We start from the raw sequence: 17056 nt of genomic DNA, 5'->3' as shown, positions 1-17056 counted from the left end.
ACTTCATGAAGCTATTCCTTGGTCCATAAAGAGCATTAAAATGAAAAAAAGTCATTTATTGATGTGAAAAATTAGAATTTGCTTAGCTAGGAAAGAAACAAAGCATTTGCAAGTTAGGGTAGTCTAACAGAAGCTAAAATGTCTGTTGAGAGGAAACAAGCTTGAAAATATTAGATAAAACCTGTAGGTAGAATGAGTCATTAATTGCCAATGAGAAAAGATGCTTTTTGAGCTGTCTTACATGCTCAGGGATAAGAAAATGGCATTCATTGAGGCAAACCCAAACTTTTAGTTTTGATGTCGAGTAATATATCACTATAAATGAATACATGTTCAAGATCAGAGACAGGTTCTTAAAGCTTCATCTTTCTTTGCATTTGAGAACAAAGGGAGGTTGACTTAGAAAGGGTTGCCTTGCTTGGTAGAATCCAGCCATCAACAAATTTTGCAGTCTCAGAGGTGGCTGTCTTAATGTCACTAGTTAATGAGAAATGAGAAGTCCAAAAAGGAATAGATAAACCTTCCTCTTTGCTTCACTTTCCACCCTTAATTTGCCTCAACATTGGGTTGGTTGCACATGCACTCTACAAACCATCAGAATGATATTTTCCTCAATGACACAGAAATTCAGGATTAGTTTCATCACAAGGTTTTTAAGTATTTCACATAGACCACATTACAGATAATGGCATCCTGCTGTAGAGCCAAAGCGGCTCTCTTAAGGAGTAAGTCCTCCCTTTGAATGAATGCCTCTGAAATAGTAGATCATCAAAAACCTTCCATAGCAAGGTACAAAAAGTCCTGATGAGCACAAGCCCAACACTTTCAGTGGTCAATAAGTAAAATTTCTACCCCACCTGACTGGTCTCAAAACTACTTGTTATACTTGTCCACATTGAAAAATAATGAGTATACCTAAATATTTTACGAGAGTAAGTCTTCTACCTAGCCCCTAAGCCAATAAAAAAGAAAAATCTCATAACAAGTTTTATTGTTACAAGATTTTATGCTTTAGAAACATGTCGTAGTGTTCAGGTGGCATTTTCAACTTTTTAGTAGGAATCTTATGAAAACACAGATAGTGTCAACCCTGACCCTTATGAAAAAATACCTACAACAACCTGTAAGAACTCTCTTCTCCTCCCCTGCCTCCCAACCATTACAACAAAAAAAATTTATAATACACTTAGTATAATATATTTAGAAAAAGAAAAAATGTATATACTTAAGTAACCACTTTTGATGGCACTTTTCTATCATGAATCAAATCAGGCTAGAAAACCCCCCCTGGGGGATCTGGAGGAACTTTTTTTTTTTCTTTTTCTTTTTTTTTTACACTTAGAGAGAGAAGAAGCGGTAGGTGACCTGCTGCTGGGTGGCTGCAGGGAACACTGCTAGAATCTACTTAGTGATCTGGTTTCATGAGAATTTACCTAGTCTGCTGATTATAATGTAAAGCCAATAATCACCTAATGCCAGAACAGTGAGATTTTGAACATCTTTTCTGTTGCTTCAGATAGTGAGTGCCCTCAGTAGTTTCTGTTTTTATTTCTTGGGGTGGCACTGTGGTGAACAATCTATGAATTGAATACATGTGAAAATATATTTTAAAAAATTAATTAACTTGCTTTTATCTGGGCGATGAAATGATAGTCATGATCTGCATATGAAACCATTTCTATAATGTTTTTAATTAGCAATTTATAACCTCCAATCTTTTGAACTCCTGAGTTCCTACAAGACAGGTACTGGGGACCTCTTGTGAAGAATTTTAGGTATGAGCAGTCAACTCACTAACTCTCTCTCTCTTTCTCTCTCTCTTTAAGAATCTCCCACAAATGTTTTATACTTGCTGAAAAGTAGAATTTGAAAACAGCTCATTTCACAACTGTCCTTATTTTTAATATAATAAACACCTTTAGGACACATCCCTCACCACTTAAAAGCTGCTCTCAACAAGAGGTGTTCTCTCTACCTTCGTGTTTTCTCAAGCACTTGTTTAAAAACACATCTAAGTGGAATGTTTTTATTTCTGCAGATTGCATTAATTATAGCTTTGCAAACACTGCAAGCGCCGCAAGAAGACTGAACTGAGCCATTAGCTGCAAACCTCAGGTCTTGGCTAGGGAAAGGTTTATGGTTTATTTAGCAATCCTAATGAATTGGCTCACCCATCCCCTATACATAGCTCTGCCTCTGGCATAAGGTGCTGGACACAGCCAGAGACTGTCTCATAGAAGCTTGCAGTCGAGAAGAAAAAAAAAATACATAGTGGTCAACCACGGATGACCCACACATTTGGGAGAGCTGCTTCAGTGCAGGATTTTTGCCCTAGCTAGGGAAATAAACCTAAGGATGGATCCAAGCCCAGGAGACTTAAGGCTAACCTCATACTTAAACTGCCTTCTCCCTTAGCCTTTCCCAGAGAAGGAAGGCAAATTAAAGCAACTTGTTCCTCTATTATATTAAAGTTCAAGGAGAAAATAATATTCATTCTTTCTTCTTCTCTTTTCCCCCTCTCCCATTCCACCCGGGCTCTCTCCCACCCCAACCTCCCACCCCCAGCCAAGTTCCAAGGTCCCTAGGCAAGTAAGAATTACCGATGCTAGTTCTCTGTCCAACAAGGTCAAATGGAGGGAATAGATAGGGTGGGGATGCAGAAAGCAGGGAATGGGGTGCAAAAGCTCCTGCCTAACAGCTCAGGTAGGCTCCTATGGCTTCAGTGGAGTTGAGCTTTTTGACAGCCCCAAAGCTGCCTATCAAGTAGGACCAGCATGGTCCACCACCAGCCTAGTTTTGCGTGTGTGTGTGTGTGTGTGTGTGTGTGTGTGTGTGTGTGTGTTTTAACTCTTTTGCACCCACTTCTTTGCCAGTCCATAAAGTCCACAAACTGGGGAGTCGGGTTCTGAGACATTCCCCCCATCTACCTAAGTCCCAATCCGCTAGGACCCTGATCGCGAAGGCGGGGTTCCTGGGTCTCTAGCTTTTCGGACCCCAGCGCAACAGAAGACCCTTTCAGAATATAGACACGTTCTGCCTCTGGGTCCTGCAAGAAAAGTTGACAGGAATGAGGAGCTAGCAAATTATTAAACCACTCAAACCAGAGTGGAAAGAGGAAAGGGCGCGGAGAGGCGCCCCCAGAAGACGCGCAGTTGCGGATCGCGTAGGCTCTGTGAACCAACCTGTTCCGAGGTTAGGAGGAAAGGAAAAGGGAGAGCAGTTTGGCTGGGAGGGGACAGAGGGCGCACGGGGGAGCGAGAGAGCTGCACGGGCTGGGGGGAAAGAGGGCAGTCCGGGGCGTGCGCGCGGGCGGACCGAAGGGGCACCCCTGGTGCCCGCCGAGACAGCTCTAGAGTAGCCTTCTTAGTCGGCTGGGGAAACAGAGGGAGGGGAAGAGCCAGATAGGGAGGAGGCAACTCCTCGGGCTTACCGTGAGAGCGGAGAACTTCTGTGCTGGGACCAGTAGGAGCAGCTCCGGGAACAGCAGCAGCAGCCACCAAATTTTGGGGAACAACATCCTGACCCGCAGCGGAGACGTACACAGACAGACACGCGCGCAGATATACACACACGCACGCACGGGCCTTGACAGGGTGCAGCGGGAAGAGTTTTGCCCCGCGGTCTCACTGCTCCTCTCTACCCCCTGGCTCGCTCTTTTCTCGGATCTCCTGCAAGGCTAGAGAGTAAGCGCAACCAAGAGCGATCCTCCTCCTCTGCGCCTGGGTTAGGGCTGAGATCTGCTTTTTCTTTTGCCCCTCTGAAATTTGGGCTGGGCTGAGGAGAGGGGCTGAGGGGGAGGGGTGGGGGAGATGCAACTGCTGCTTCCTTTATTCTCTCTTCCCACCCCCCCCTCCTTGCTGTTTGGATTTTATAACCTCCCCCTCCGGGCACGGAGAGATATCTCCCGCGTCCTTTTTTCTGCTTCCTTCACTTCTGACAGATTCTCCCTGAAACTTCCAGGATCCTCCTTCTTTCACCCTCACCGCCACCACCACCACCCCCCTTTTCGCTCAGATTCCACCCCTTCCCCCCTCCCACCACCACCCCATCCACCACCACACTTCAGCCCCACCTTCCTTGCTAGTTTTTCTAGACTGCCACTGCTCTCAGCAGGCTTATCAGATCAGATGCTGCCGCTGCCTCCCAGTTCAGGTTGGAGGCCTTCCTTAGCGGAGATTCTTTATCTCTGCTCAGGGACTGCAAAGGGGATAGAGATTTATGCATACGTATACATATATGTATGTCATATATATGTATACACGCATATATTTATATATGAACTCTCCCTGCCCCCCCTTTGTCACTGACCACAATGACAAGGCATCACTCCCAAACCTCCACCATCAGCTCCCCTGCCCCCCCAACACACACACACACACACACACACACACACACACACACACACACACACACACACACACTTGATATGTCCAGTGAATTTTCAGGTGAAAACTAAAGCACACTTCACCAGAACAAATTGATTCATTCTTCCACCAAGATCCCAAATCTTCTGTTTCAGTACAAACAAACAAAACAAAACAAAGCAAAACAAAACAAGAAAAAACACATAGGATTCGACTGTGAATAACTTACTTATATGACAAAGAGAGAAGTTATTTTACCTCTTTGGTCTCTCTGTTCCTCATCTGTAATTTTAAGAGAAAGGTAGAACAGAACACAAGTTTATGGGAGAAAGGGAAAGTAGAAATAATCCCAAATAAAGCACCTCATTTTGCAAATAAGAAAACAGACCCAGAACCTGTTAAATAGCTTAGGTTAGTTTAGCCAATCAGCAACTGACTCCAAATTCAATGCTCCTTAATTACAGCACAAAGTGCCTTTCATCTTTGAATCTTATAAACCATCCATGATTCTTCTCACCTGCTACAATGAAGCATCTCTTCTGCTTGACTAGGTTAATTGACCAGTTCATAGGATAAAATGATGGGCTAAATCTTTATATAAATGAAATTTAATAAAAATGAATATGAAGTGCTTTATTTAGGCTCCAAAGATCAACTTAGAGAGTACAAGATAAAATAAGCATGGCAATATAACAGTTCATATGAAAAGATTTGTGTATTTCAGTGAACTTCAACATCAACAGGGGAAGCGAGGTGGCCCAGTGGATAGAATGCTAGACCATAAGTCAGAAAAACTCATCTTTCTGAGTTCAAATCTGTTCTCAGATATTACTAGCTATGTAATTCTGGACAAATCACTTAACCCTGTTTGCTTCAGTTCTTCATCTGTAAAACGAACAGGAGAAGGAAATGGCAAACCACTCCAGTATCTTTGCCAAAGTAAGCAGCTAGCTGGTTCAATGGATAGAGTATTGGGCCTAGAGTCAAGAAGACCTGAGTTCAAAGTCTGCCTCAGACACTTACAAGCTGTTACCCTGCCCAAGTCATTATACCCTGCTTGCCTCAGTTTCCTCATTTATAAAATGAGCTAGAGAAAGAAATAGTAAACCACTATAGCATCTTTGCCAAGAAAACCCCAATGGAGTCACAAAAAGTCAGACATAACTGAAATAACTAAACAACAATAATACTAACAAGGTATGTATGTGACAACAATGAAACATGGCAGTGAGAAATGTTAAGCTCCTAAATTGCATTCAAAACAAGAGAGGTGGCAGTCCCGCTCTTCTTTGCCCTGATTAAAGTACATAGAGAGTACTGTGTTTAGTTCTAGGTGCCATATTTTACTGTATGGATGGGGAGGTAAGGGTTAATTGAGTTAATACAGCAAATTGCCTATAACATCTGAAGTTGTATCAAGATGTTAATCCCTGATATTTTAACCAAATGAAATGACTTCTCTTAAATCAAGGAATCATAAGCTATAAATTAAGTAAAGAAAAAATCATTTTCCAACTAGAGTAATATTTTACAGGAAGTTTGCATTGGCTAAGGAAGCTTTGTCATTCTCTGTGAGTTGTCTATAAAATATTGAGCCAAATGGAGTTAAGATTCAAGTACCTGGTGGTGAAGAAGACAGAGTTTTCTAACTAAAACACTGAGAAGGAACCTTTTGGAAATATAGCAGGGACATGGCCTTGTCTTTGGGAGACAGTCTCTTTTTCCTTTTTTTTTTTTTTTTTTTTTTTTTCAGAAAAGGAACTTGTGAGCTTCAAAGGATCCAAAAATTTTGTCATTTCTCCTTATCCCATTAGTTTTCTAGTAGCACTCTCAGATCAGCTGACTGATGGTAGTATCTGCAATATGAACTAAGATATACCGAGCAGAACTCCATAACTAAGGGAAGTGTTTTGAGGACTCCATCAAAAGGACTTCTAGGAACTGAGAAGTACCACTTTGCCACATAAGCTCTATAAGTGTGAGTCCACTTTTTCCAAGATTCTCTATATGCTCCTGGGTTAGTGTCACAGACTTTTAAAGAGATGTATTATTTTAACTACTCTTTCTATACTGCCTTAGTAAATACCCCTTTCTAAAAACTAAGTCTGGTCAACTAATTGATATCAAATGATAATGATGCCAGGAAGTACACAGATGGGGGCTCATGCCCTACAGCATTAGAAGGACACAGATGCCTAGCCCCTCAGGATCACCCCAGACTCTGAGTTCTGAGGACTCAATTCCTCAGTGTAAGTGAGAGATGAGACAGATTTTCAAAGTTTATATCAGCTACTTTAGAAAGCAGAATGACAAGCAAAAAGTATCAAGTTGAAGGCACTCAGGAGAGGATTATATTTCAAATCATTGAATACAATAAATAGTTAAAATAACTGGGTATTGAATGTCAAAGATGACCTAATTGTAATCATCATATTCTCAAAAATCTATCTTAAAGAGAGATTAGACTCAATCTACTTGGCCTTAGAGGGTAGATTAATGAACAATGGATGGGAGTTTCAGAGAGGTACGTTTAGTTCTAATAGTTACAAGTATTCTAAAGAGAAATGTGGGGAGCAGATAGTAGGCTCAGTGGATAGAGTTCTAGGCCTGACATAAGAGAGTTTCAATCTTACCTCCTGAGTTCAAATCTTACCTCAGACACTTAGTGGCTGTGTGATCCTGGGCAAGTCATTAACCTTTGCCTCAGTTTCCTTATCTGTAAAATGAACTGGAGACGGAAATGGCAAACCACTCCAATAACTTTGTTAAGAAAACTTCAAATGGGATCAGAAGAGTCAGGCACACTGAAACGACTGAACAAATTGAAATGTGATACCTTGAAAGAATAATAATGATATTAACAATAGATAATATGTATATGATAATTTAAAATGAGAAAACAGCATATATTATTCCATTTGCTAAAAGTCTTCAAGAATAGCCTGGACGACCATATGTTGGGTATTTTGTAGAGAATATTCTTATATAAATAAGAATTAAATTAAATTGTCTCTAGAATACTTCACAATTCTATGTTCTAGTGAAGCTAAGCTAAGGCTAGCCATCCTAAATGAATGCTATTGTACCCCATAAATTGGATCCTCGGTTGGACAGAACTTGAAAACATACCACATGTAGATGAAATATGTGTTTTAATCTATTTTGCCAAAGGGTTTTAGATGAGCTTCATGTAGTATTCTGATAAGTGCTCAGAGACAAGAGCAGGACTTGGTTCTTGATGACAGTTACCGACCAAGGAATTTGCACACCCAACTCTGGCTAACATTTCTATTTATATAGCATTGCTGAAATAGTTTTGCCTTGGCTTTAAAATTTCATGAAATAGTCTTAATTCTGGCTAATATAAAATAAAAGGAGTGCAAACTTTAAAGAACAATGGAAAAACTGGCTATCAGAACTAAAAAGGCATACATTTACTTGAAAAAGGACAAAACATATTTAACATTCATATCATGCCCAAGCTATTTATTCCACCACTTTTGAAATTGCTTTTTGACTATATAAACCAAGGTCTAGGAGCAAGTGGGTAAGATACTTTCTAACTTTGGTTTTCATAAGCAATACCCATCATTATCACCCCCCCCAATATTTACAGAAGGGCAATGTTTTGCTATTAGCTGCTCATTTATAGAACATAGTATAAATGATGGGCAAAAATGTCATTGGGAGGAAGGAGAAAGAAGAGATCTTATCCTAAAGGAATTATACGGTTTCAAAGTTCGACATTATTATTTGCCTAAGATAGTCTCTATAGTTTAAAGACACAGATACCAATTATGTAATAAAGTTCATTGGAGTACTATATATGGGGCAGAGAAAAACAATTAGTGTTGTTTAAATTAGGCTGAGTTCAGGCAAAGAAGGTATCTAATTAAAAGTGAAGGTAAAGAAAAGATGAGTTCATTTAATTTTAGGAGACACACACAATAGAATACTTGGAGGATTTTGTGATTTACAAAGAAGTCTTTAAGTTTTTCATATTTAGCATTTTCTTTTTAAAAGGCATGAATAGGATATGGCTAATTTACAGTATTGTCATGCCAAGAACATTATAAATTTATAGGTGAAATATTCAGTCAATAGTTGCCTTTCTTATAAAACTCAAAAGCTTTTATATGTTCCTCTTTTATCTTCATCACTTTATTGAAACTTAAAGGGGGAAAAATTAGTTACTCCAATTTCATATATGAATATCTTGAGACACAGAGAGTGTAAATGGCCATGATCCCATATGGTTAAGTTATTAACAAAGCCAGAAATAAAGCCAAAATTTCCTACGTAATAATTTTAGGGAGTCATAATGGCTTAGTAAATAAAAAAACAGCTTCCAAGGGAGGAGGAATTGAGTTCAAATTTTACCTCTGAAACATACTAGCTATGTGAGCAAATCAGTAACCTCTCAGCACATGCAGGTGATGCTCTAAGATTATAGAACATAGTCCAATAGTTGATCTTGATCTTGCTGGAAGGAGTTTCCATTAAGAGTACAATTTTGAAAAATATTTTTAGGAAAGAGAGCAATTTAGAGAGAGAGAGAGAGACACAGAGAGAGAGAGACACAGAGAGAGAGAGATAGACAGAGAGAGAGACAGAGAGACAGAGAGCAGAGTAGTAAAAAAAGAGCACTTGTAATTTTTTTAAACTCAAGGATTGAAAAACATTTTACATTTCAACCTACAAATCCTCTGGTGGTTTCCAACCCATTATATATAATGATATGCATTTGCCCCAGGATTGCCAAAAGGATTTGGGCTGGACTTCACCATAATGTGTGGAATTCACTAAAGTAGAATCTGCTTCCTAAATACCAAAACAGTAATACGTCACAAACAAATGAAATGGAATTGAGAAGGATAATTCATCAGTTTTAATATTTATAGAAAAAGATAATATTTTCATTAATAACATTGAAATATTTATGTCTGTGTCATGAAATCTAAAAAAAGTTACTAGTGATATGTGTGCCATATGTATATGTGGCATTACTTAATAATTATGAAAGTCACACGCACAAATATTATTTAGCATTGCCTGTAGGACAAGGGAGTCACAAAGGGAACAAGTTTCCTTTCTGCCAGACATCTGTTTATTTTGCAATCGATAAGTATCATGGGGGCTTTGGGGAAAATTTTGGTCTAGGAACCAAATTTTTGTCCTAGAGACAGAATTTAAACTGATACCACTGAGAAGTTATAAAGAATAACACACTAATTATTATAGTTAACCATCATATAACCTGAGAAATGGAAGAAATCTCAGATGCTAACTTGTAAATGAGTGAGGATCCCCTCTGCAATACTTCCATTTAATGATATTTCAGTCTTATTGAAGACCTCCAGGGAATGGGAACCCACTCTTGAGAAGAATGTCCATTCTACATATAAAAAATTCTGAATTTTGGAAACGTTTTCCATGCATCAAATCCTTTCTGCCACTTCTATTCTCTGTTCCTAGTCTGGTCTTTTGAGGCCAGGCAGAATAATTCCAAGACCTCTCACACATGGCAATCTTGCAGCCTCCTCTTCCTGCCTTGATTCCAATACTACCTTCTCTTTTCCAGGTTAAACATACTTAGTTCTTTCAGCAAATGTTTCTATGGCAAAATCTTCAGGCCTTCACTATACTGGTACCTCTTTTCTGCATTCTCTTCTCCCAAGCCATTAGTAAAATACATTATTGGAACAAATGATTTTATTTCTTTTTATTTTATTATGCCAAAATGGGAACCATTAAGAATTAAGTTATGTTTATTTGAAAGGTATTATTTGGTTAGTTACTTTACTTGCTAATTCAAAGTTACCTAGAGTTACTTTTGTTTCAGTTATTTCTTAAATGTATTTGGGGTATTTTCTTGCTTTAAGAGTAATGATATGATTGAATGTTTGATGATCTTTGGGGCTTTATTGGACCTCAAGGTTGCTATTTTAGAACTTAATACTTATATATAACTATAAATAGACAAGTTATAAGAAATTGGGTTGAAATTTGTTCTGGCATCAGGAAATATTTTGGTAATTATTTATTTTTATTTTTTTTAAAGATGCCATCTGTTACAGTTAATTTTATTCTCATTTTCTTTTTTTTCCTTCTCAAAAACTATGTGCTTGGAGGGGAAGGACAGGGTAGAAAATTATTTACAAATATTTGAAGTTATTATATATTTTAATAGCATAGCCTTGCCTTGAATAGACTTATAAGACTATAATTATATTATCTAGAGAGAACTATTTATAATATCTATCTATTTATCTATTTATCTAAGTGTGTCTATCTGTTTTAGGATTATGCCAACCAGCAAGAAGTTTAAATGAGGAAGAATTTCTGAACGTGGAGGGTTTTTGCCAAGTTCAATTTATTGGACTGACAGAGAGTGATTTTTGTAGTTAAAATATTTAAATAGTGCAAAGTATTTTCTTCTCCATTTTTACAGTATTTCACTTTGGAATCATTTTTTCCCTAGAAATGCACTTTAGTTACTTCAGTAGAAAGTCAAGAATCTAGGATCTCCTGCTTAATCTCTAAGGAAACAAAAAATTCTTTGAATATTTTTAAATGCCAATCTGATTTCATAGAAGTTTGTGAACATCCTATTGTTGACAGCTGTGCTAGCAATTTACAATGGCAGTAGTAGATATGGATTTAGTATTCTACTATAAAAGAGTGCCTTGAACTCTAAAAGTTCAGCATTTAATTTTTTTAATGAGTGAAATTTTACTGCTAGAACACTTGTAGATTTACTAAGGAAGCTCTGCTTCACAGACCTGCATATAGTATTGAAGCTTTTCCAGTGGTAACACTCCCCTCAAGATCAATGGGTAACTTAACATCCTGCCATTCTGAGAGAGTGTGGTAAAACATTACGGCAGATGTTTCATTAGCTTGGCATTTTGATAGCAGGATAGCAACATGCTATAACTGATGTGAAATAACGTTTATATTGTTTGTTTATTATATTGGCACAATTATACTGCCTATGCTTTTGTCTGTCCATTTCTATAATGACATTTCTTAGTATATGAGATAAAAGAAATATATCACCATAATGCTGATCAAAAGTCAACTGGTACAAAATCCAGTCAGGGTAAATGTATCAAGAGAAAGGGAAGTGAATCTAGGAAGCAATAAAAATAAACTAAATTCCAAATATCATCTGCAATGGGAATAAGTTAGAAGCCTTCCCAATAAGATCAGGAGTGAAGCAAGGATGCCCATTATCACCTCTCTTATTTAATATTGTACCAATTTCCTAGCCATTACCACTCTCCTGCCTTGGAAACAATATTGATTCTAAGAAGAAAAGGTATGTTTTTCAAATAATTAAATAAATAAATTCGAAGGGTAAAAAAATAAACTGAATTCAAAATGTCAATGGCTCTAAGCCAGTTTTTTTAAAACCCAATTATCAACCCATTACCATGAGAATGAAGTAACCTTGATTACTCAGTTCTATCATTAATTTTGTATCCTGGGGCAAATCACTTTATTTCTCTGACCTCAGTTTACCCTTATGTAAAATGAAGAGATGGAATAAATGTAAGGATCTTTACAACTTTGACATTCTCTGATTTCTAAGGTTCCCTTAAATTTCCATTTACTGGACTTTGTGTTAGGAAGAACTCCAGCAAAGCCTTATTTTTTAAAAAAAAAATAAGTTGGGTTTTTTTTAAATGGCAACAGAGATACAACTTGCCAGGAGCACTTGGCAGCATGGACCACACAGATACAATTTATACAGACAGAAAAGTAGTGTAAGTAGATACTCTAATAAAGAAACCTTTCAATTACCCTCAGCAATTTCCCCTCCCCCTCCTCTGTCTTTCTCTAACCTTGTATATATACCAGAGTGACATTCCATTCAACTCCTTTTCTCCCTCCCTCTTTCCTCTTTCCCTTATTCAAATATGAAAAAATGGAACATGCAATGAGAAATCCTTAGATATTTTAGACAACTGGCATAATGTTTGAGATACATGGTAATAAAAAAGGTGATAGCAAAAGTATGTGCACTTTGACCTTACAAACATCGGCTGGGTTTCAAGTCTTTGGTGGAACTGTTCATTGTAGTGTAGTGGAATTTTGGCCCCATTACATGCTTGGCTTTATTTCATCTTCGTACACAAGGGAGTCCTACTCTGAGTTCAGGAATAAGAGCCACGATATTATTCTGCATCCTAGTCCTGGTTTTGAGATAGATCTTGGGCAAATTTCTCAATTCCTATTGTCCTCATTGAATAGAGATGATTTGATTCAAAGCACTGAACTATATTGGCTTTTTAAGTTCATTTCATTCCTCTGTTTCTATAAAATCTATAAAACCTAGCAAAGAAAAATCAAGTTCTCTTATAAAATAATTCAATAATGAAGCCTGTTGTGTTATTACTGCAGATATTGGAGGTAAATAGGAAAACCCCTGAAATAAATCAATTCCCACTGTCCAGGGGACAGTTGGTCAAAAGATTTGAACAATTTATGTAAAAATAGAAACAAAAATTGTTAATCGCTAAAAAAAAATGTTTGGCTTTACTAAGAAAAGAGATTCAAGTTCAAACCATTTTGAGGTACCATGTCAGACCTCTCAAAGTAGCAAAGATAATCAAAAGTAATGAAGCAATGCTAGCCAGACTAAGAAAAAGAGTTTTACTTACTGAACCCAGGAGAATCTTATACTAGTAATAAAACTTTTCTTGGAAACCACAAAAAAATTAACTTTTTCCTTTTACTTAATTATTGTTGTTTGCTGTCCTTCATACTCAGAAACAGGCAAAATTACATCACTATGTTAGGGTCAACATAAAGTGCTCCTGACTGTGTCTCATCAGACTAATAGGACGTTGGAAGGTTCTACTACAGGTCGGGCACAAATTATCCTTATGAGCACTGAGGATGGAGATGTTTCTAAACCTTTACTTCTCACTTATCTTTTGAGCAACTGAAATTTGGCTTCGCCCATAGAGCAGAGTGCATTCTTTGAGTCATGTACTGAGACAGTTCTATGCCAACATCTCCCACATCTTTCAATCAATACCAAAGATTTTTTTTAATTAGTAGGTTTTTTTGTCACATTTTAAGATAAGCTGTCTCTCTCCCTCCCCACAGCACTAAGGGAAGGTCACCATTTCAAAAAGAGATAGACAGATACATAGATAGACAGGTAGATAGATAGATAGATAGACAGATAGATAGACAGATAGATAGACAGATAGATAGATAGATATGGATGGGAAGATAGATGTAAAACCATACAATGTATTCTTCTATTTCCAGTTCTTTCTCAATTCACAGTTGTTCCTCAAACAATATTTCTGTTACTATACCCAATGCTCTCTTCGTTCAATTCTTTGTACTCTTCTTTATTTCATTCAAGTATTTCACTGTCTTCTTCAAAAATCAACCTACTCATCACTTTTTATAGCACAGTAGTATTCCATCACAATCATATGCCACAACTTGTTTAGGTGTTCTCCTATTTATGGGCATCCTCTCAATTTGTAGCTCTCTGCCACCACAGAGAGAGCTGCTATAAATATTTTAGAACATATAGGTTCTTTTCCTTTTTCCCTGACCTCTTTGGAAAACAGACCAAATACTGGTATTTTTTTGCTTTTAAAATATCCTTCTATAAATTTCTTTTACCAGAGTTTCCTTGCCATAGTCCTTAACAACAACACAACTACAGCCAACCATTTTATGAGGCTTTCCCTCTCTGTCAGTTTTACAAACTCCTACCCATTCAGCCAGCTTCTTTTGGCATCAACTTTGATTAAGGTGATTTGGTGCTCAGCACACAGGGTTTCAACCAATTTTACTTATGTAGGTTCATCTCAGTTGGAAGGAAGAACACTAAGATGGACTTGGCATTGATCTAAGGCTTTGGCAACGTCACCAATTCCATGAGCTAAGCCATCATGAATGAGTTCAAGCTTCAGTATTTCTTGTAGAGAAGCGTTAATGTCTGTTATACCTCCAGCAGCAATGCTTTCCTCAGCCATGGCAATGGTTCACAGGTAAAGCTAAATATTGAAAGCACACAGGAGCCCCCACTTACTGCTTGACTCAGTGGCAACAAGCAGTGACACCGATTTATAACTTTTTGATAGATAACAGTGGTTCTGAAGACAAACCTTAGAGTTTCTTCACATTGTTACTTTTGACTTCTGTGTGAGTGCTTGTGTGAATTCTCCAAAAAATAGTCTTGTATAGGCAAACTGGCATTTGAACAGTGCTGGAACTGTGCTTCTACAGTAGAGTTTGAATGTTTGTCAGTTCAACTTGAAAAAGGATGTCAGTGTCCAGTAACTTATCTTGCCTGATGATCTTCAGGCTCTCCCTAAGACAATTCAAGTGGAAATGATTCAATTTCCTTCCATGGTGCTGGTATATGGTCCTGGTTTCATAGGTATACAACAATGAGAGCAGCACTACAGCTCTGCAGATCTTCAGTTTGGTAGACAGCCTAATACCACTCCTCTCACACTTTCCTTTGGAGCTTTCCAAACACTGAACTAGTCCTGGCAATGCATGTATCAACTTCATTATCTATGTCACTGATGGCAAACCTTTTAGAACCTTTTAGACACTGAGTACCATGCTCCACATCCCTCCGACTGGATGCCATGCCCTGCCTCCCAGAGACCAAGTGCTCCCCTCCCTTACCCCAGACAGTGTTAGGAGAAAGGGAGGGAGTGGCCCAGGCATTCTGCCCAGGGAAGGGATTAAGTACTTCCATTTGGACTGCTGGGCAGAGGGTCATGGAGGTACTGAGGAGAGGGGGAAGGGAACAGTTCCACCTGAGTCCCTCTGTCTTTCTAGTAACTAACTCTGGCAGGTGATGGTGTACATGCCCACAGAGAGGTCTCTGCATGCCATCTTTGGCACCTATGCCATAGATTTGCCACCATGGATCTATGTGGACATCCCAGGAGAGTATATGGCCAAGGTAAGTAAACTTATCCACAGTATTCAAAATTTCTCCATTTGCTGTAATTAATGGTTCCACATATGGATGATATGGTGTTGACTGGTGCAGAACCTCTGTTTTCTTTGGGCTAGTTGTTAGGCCCAAATCAGCACAAGCAGCAGAGAACAGATCCATAACTGTTTAATCTCCACCTTAGAGTCTGTGATGAGTGTACAATCATCTGTGAACAAGAAGTTGCACAGCAACTCCCCCTCAACTTTAGTCTTGGCTTATAATCTTTTCAAGTTAAAATAATTTACCATCACTGCAATGGCTTGACTTTTATACCATTTCCAACCTCATTATAGTCTTCAAACAACATCCATTCAATGACATTCCTCCCAAAGATTTCTTGCCATATCTAATAGACTGTGTATATTCTAGCATTAAAGTCACCTAGAATTACAAGTTTGTCCTCTTTTGAAACACTGATGATGAAGATCTCTATGTATTCATAAAATTTCTCTTTGACTTCATCAGGATTCATCATAGCAGCAGAATATGCACTGATGATGGTTGTATAACACATTTCTACAAGTGGCAGTCACATTGTCTTGAGCCTATTCATTCCTTTTAGGGGACTTTCCAAGCTGAGATTATTGGCAATATTATATTTGAATGCAAAATCTATACATCAGGTTCACAGTGTTCCTCATTATAGTCAGCTTGGACTTCAGGAAACTAGTCTTCATTTGCCAATCTTGTTTCCCTAAGGGCTGCTATTTAGGAGTGACACTTGTCGAGTTCTCATACAATGCACACATTTCATGTACTAGAGGTGAGTGGAATCGTCTTCAAAAGTTATTGTAGGGGGCAGCTGAGTAGCTCAGTGGATTGAGAGCCAGGCCTAAAGATGGGAGGTCCTAGGTTCAAATCTGGCCTCAGCCACTTCCCAGCTGTGTGACCCTGGGCAAGTCACTTGACCCCCATTGCCTACCCTTATCACTCTTCTGCCTTGGAGCCAATACACAGTATTCACTCCAAGACGGAAGGTAAGGGTTTTAAAAAAAGTTATTGTATATATATATATATATATATACATATATATATACATATATATATACAATATATATATATATATAGTGTGTGTGTGTGTGTGTGTGTTTCAGAGGCAGGGTAGAACCTTGCCTGCCAGGGTAAGCAGGCTAGGGATAGGATAGGAAAGATAGACAATTTTTAGGCATCTTTCACACAAAGAGGTGAGCAGTGTGATCCCTTAAAAAGGCTTCTCAGACACTTTGGGGCTGCTGAATCCCACTGCTACTTCAGTACAGGGAGAAAACAATCCTTTTTCCTGGGTCACCTGTCTACAAGATTGTGACCAACGCTCCTAGCATATTCATACCCACTGTTTGGACACTTGCCTGATGCTACAGAACTTTGAGGTAGAAGAAAAATAATAAAATGATGATATAGTAAAATGGTAAAATGGCATGAGTATGATGTCTTTTGACTCATGAATAAATAAGTCTTAAAGTGAGGCAGAGTTGCACAAAGTAGTAGGCTTCTCTCTTCCAGAATTATTGAAATCCAGTGACAAAATAAAAGCCAAGATAGCTGGCAGATGACTCAGGATGCAGTGGAAGACTTGGCATCTTCAATGACTGACCAAGCTCTAGGAGCTCCACAGTGCCTGCTTTAGCTACCTTCCTAGCAACTGGAACAGATTGTTTTCATCCACTCATTCTTCACATATCTGGGGTAGACATCCCCT

General features: G+C 38.3%; 1 protein-coding gene across 1 annotated transcript in view; it reads right to left on the bottom strand.

Annotated features, from left to right (window-relative positions):
• SMOC2 (SPARC related modular calcium binding 2) overlaps positions 1 to 14374 on the bottom strand; it is a 277433-nt gene extending 263059 nt beyond the window's left edge. The window contains 4 exon segments of the mRNA XM_044675484.1: positions 3431 to 3676; positions 13949 to 14005; positions 14007 to 14134; positions 14137 to 14374. Coding sequence (XP_044531419.1) covers positions 3431 to 3676; positions 13949 to 14005; positions 14007 to 14134; positions 14137 to 14374 — 669 coding nt within the window.
• Positions 14375 to 17056: the final 2682 nt, after the last annotated feature.

Source organism: Gracilinanus agilis, chromosome 4, assembly GCF_016433145.1.
Source record: "Gracilinanus agilis isolate LMUSP501 chromosome 4, AgileGrace, whole genome shotgun sequence".
In the NCBI taxonomy this organism is placed as follows: domain Eukaryota; kingdom Metazoa; phylum Chordata; class Mammalia; order Didelphimorphia; family Didelphidae; genus Gracilinanus; species Gracilinanus agilis.
The sequence above is the reverse complement of the archived record's forward strand: the minus strand, read 5'-3'. Positions and strand labels throughout refer to the sequence as shown.